The 2,687-nt window shown below is 53.1% G+C and overlaps 1 protein-coding gene across 1 annotated transcript in view; it reads left to right on the top strand.

Moving 5' to 3' along the window:
* The window catches only part of Hmcn2 (hemicentin 2), a 155,063-nt gene that overhangs the window by 72,480 nt on the left and 79,896 nt on the right, over nt 1-2,687 (top strand). The window contains exons 32-34 of the mRNA XM_028757187.1: nt 386-664; nt 1,226-1,334; nt 1,487-1,656. Coding sequence (XP_028613020.1) covers nt 386-664; nt 1,226-1,334; nt 1,487-1,656 — 558 coding nt within the window. The remainder of the gene's footprint in view (nt 1-385; nt 665-1,225; nt 1,335-1,486; nt 1,657-2,687) is intronic.

The following is a 2,687-nucleotide window of genomic DNA, read 5'->3' as shown; positions in this document are numbered from 1 at the left end:
CACACACACACACACACACACACACACACACACACACACACACACACTAGGCTGTAGTGAGCTCTGAGCACACTTCAAATATCAGGAGTCCCCAAAATCATACTGTCTTGGCTCAGATATACTGCCCCACTTTAAGGGTAAGGAGACTTCCAGGGGTGGCAGCCTAGTCTAGAGTTCAGTAGACAGACTGGAATCCTCCTGGTGACAAGCTTTCTGGGTGACCGCAGAAGAGATACAAGCAGGGCCTGGGAAGATGAGGCTCTTCCTGTGAGAGTCTGAGAAGGCTTGCTGGAAGAGAGAGGCTGTGTCTGAGCAAAGTCTAGCTAAAGGGTAGGGAGTAGAGCTTCAACTCTTGGTCTCTGAGACACCCTTGCCTCTTCCTCAGTTCCACCTACCATTGAGGGAGCTGATGGAGGGCCATACCTAGTGCAGGCTGTGGCTGGAAGACCCGTGGCACTGGAGTGTGTGGCCAGAGGCCATCCACCCCCTACCCTCTCCTGGCAGCATGAAGGGCTGCCACTGATGGACAGCAACGGGACATGGCTGGAGGCGGAAGGTGCCCTGCAGCTGGAGAACCCAGGAGAGGCATCCGGTGGCCTCTACAGCTGTGTGGCCAGCAGCCCTGCTGGAGAGGCTATACTGCAGTACTCAGTGGAGATGCAGGGTGAGCCAGCTGTGGGTGGGCCTTCTCCCATGCCCACTCCATGCTGAGCCCCAGAGGAGGTGCAGGGTGGCAGGGAAGATGCGCGTTCCCTTTTCCTGTATCCCACAGATGAATGGTGGGGCCTGGGTTGGGAACACGTGGTGGAAGAGGCGAGGTTGAGTTCTGGGGTTCAGATCCTCATTCCCACCCATGGCCCTGGACCAACTCATCCAGGAAAGATGATGCTCTTCTTTCTGTCCAGCATTTCCCAGACCCAAGGCTGGGAATGGGTATGAATCTTGCTTAGCTGACACTTAGACCGTATGTGGCCCCTGCGACATAAGACAGAGAGACGAGTACAAGGCAGACAGGACTCCAGGCTCTGAGTCTTTCTGAGGACAGACATGAAATAAATGGTCTCTAGGGAGGAAGACCATAGAGGCTCCTCTTATGTCCTTTAGTGGCCCTGGAAGGCCTCCTGGGGTGCATTTGAGGGGGGACTAGAAGGCTGTGGTGAGACTGGGGCTCTGGCATCACTCGGGGCTCAGATGAGCTCCAGCCAGCAGCATGTCCTGCCCACAGTGCCCCCACAGCTGCTGGTGGCTGAAGGCATGGGCCAAGTGACTACCACCGTGGGACAGTCTCTGGATCTTCCCTGCCAGGCATCAGGCTCCCCGGTGCCCACCATCCAGTATGTACAGAACTGGCCGGGGAAGGGACAGGCCGAATGTGGGTTGGGGTAAAGAAGGGTGAGCCATTCCTGCTCCTAGGAGTGTGAGCATGGTCGTTAAGCCATGGAAGAGAGGCTTCAAGGTGACCTAACCCCCTCTCCATCCACCTCAGATGGTTACAGAACGGTCGTCCAGCTGAGGAGCTGGCTGGGGTGCAGCTGGCCTCACAAGGGACCATACTGCACATCAGTCACGTGGAGCTGAACCACTCGGGCCTCTTTGCCTGCCAGGCCACCAATGAGGCAGGAACAGCTGGGGCCGAGGTGGAGGTCTCTGTGCATGGTAAGCAGGTACCTGTGGCTCTTTGGCAGTGGGACAATCTGAAATGATGGGGCTAGTGGAGCTGGAGGCCATGGCAGACCTGGGGATGACATGGGACACATCTCCTCTGCATAGACATCTAGCCTGGACTTCCAAAGACATGTGGGTGGGAGAGGCATGTCACCGCTGCTCAACGTACTTCCCATCCATCCTGTCCAGCTGCCTGGGGACTTCTCCACCTCCTGTTTCCACTCAGTCTCATCCAACATCATTCAAATCCTTAGTTAATAAGCATCCACCGTCCAACCTCTGGGTTTGCCTGCTTCCTCCTTGATTCTTAGGCCTTTCCTAGCTTCCAGGAAGGCTTCTTGATTCCACCATATGTGTCATCCTCACTGTTCCGTCTCTCAGTTCCTACCACCCCACTTCTCTGGAGTGACTTGTGTAACTGTCCTCTTCTCTATGCCAGCTTTGTAACCCCCAAAGGGCAGCATGGTGGTCTCCTTTATTTTATCGGGGTCTTACAATAGTTCTGGTCATAGAATACACACTTAACACTCTTATGGACACGTATGGACAGGTTAATGGGTGGATAGTTGATTGGATGTATGGACAGGCAGTTAGGTGAGTACCAAGATAGATAGATGGATGGATGGAAGGATGATGGATGGATGGATGGGTAGATGGATGAGTGGATGGATAGTTTATGCATGGACTAGGTGGATGAGTGGGTGAGTAGGTAGATGGATGAATGGACAGATAAATGAAAAGATTAGTATATGGATGGGTGTATAACTGGATGGATGGATCAATGGAGGTGTGACTAGATAGATAGATATTGAGATAGATAAAGGTAAATAGGTAAGTGGATGGATGTGTGGGTGAATGAATGAATGAGTGGATGGATGGATGGATGGATGATGGATGGATGGATGGATAATGGATGGATGGATGGATGGATGGATGGATGATGGATGGATGATGGATGGATGGATGATGGATGGATGATGGATGGATGGATGGATGATGGATGGATGGTGGATGGATGGAGG

The sequence above is a fragment of the Grammomys surdaster genome, unplaced genomic scaffold (genome assembly GCF_004785775.1).
Source record: "Grammomys surdaster isolate TR1022 unplaced genomic scaffold, NIH_TR_1.0 126133, whole genome shotgun sequence".
In the NCBI taxonomy this organism is placed as follows: domain Eukaryota; kingdom Metazoa; phylum Chordata; class Mammalia; order Rodentia; family Muridae; genus Grammomys; species Grammomys surdaster.
Note: the sequence above shows the minus strand (reverse complement) of the source record. Positions and strands in the feature narration are given on the sequence as shown.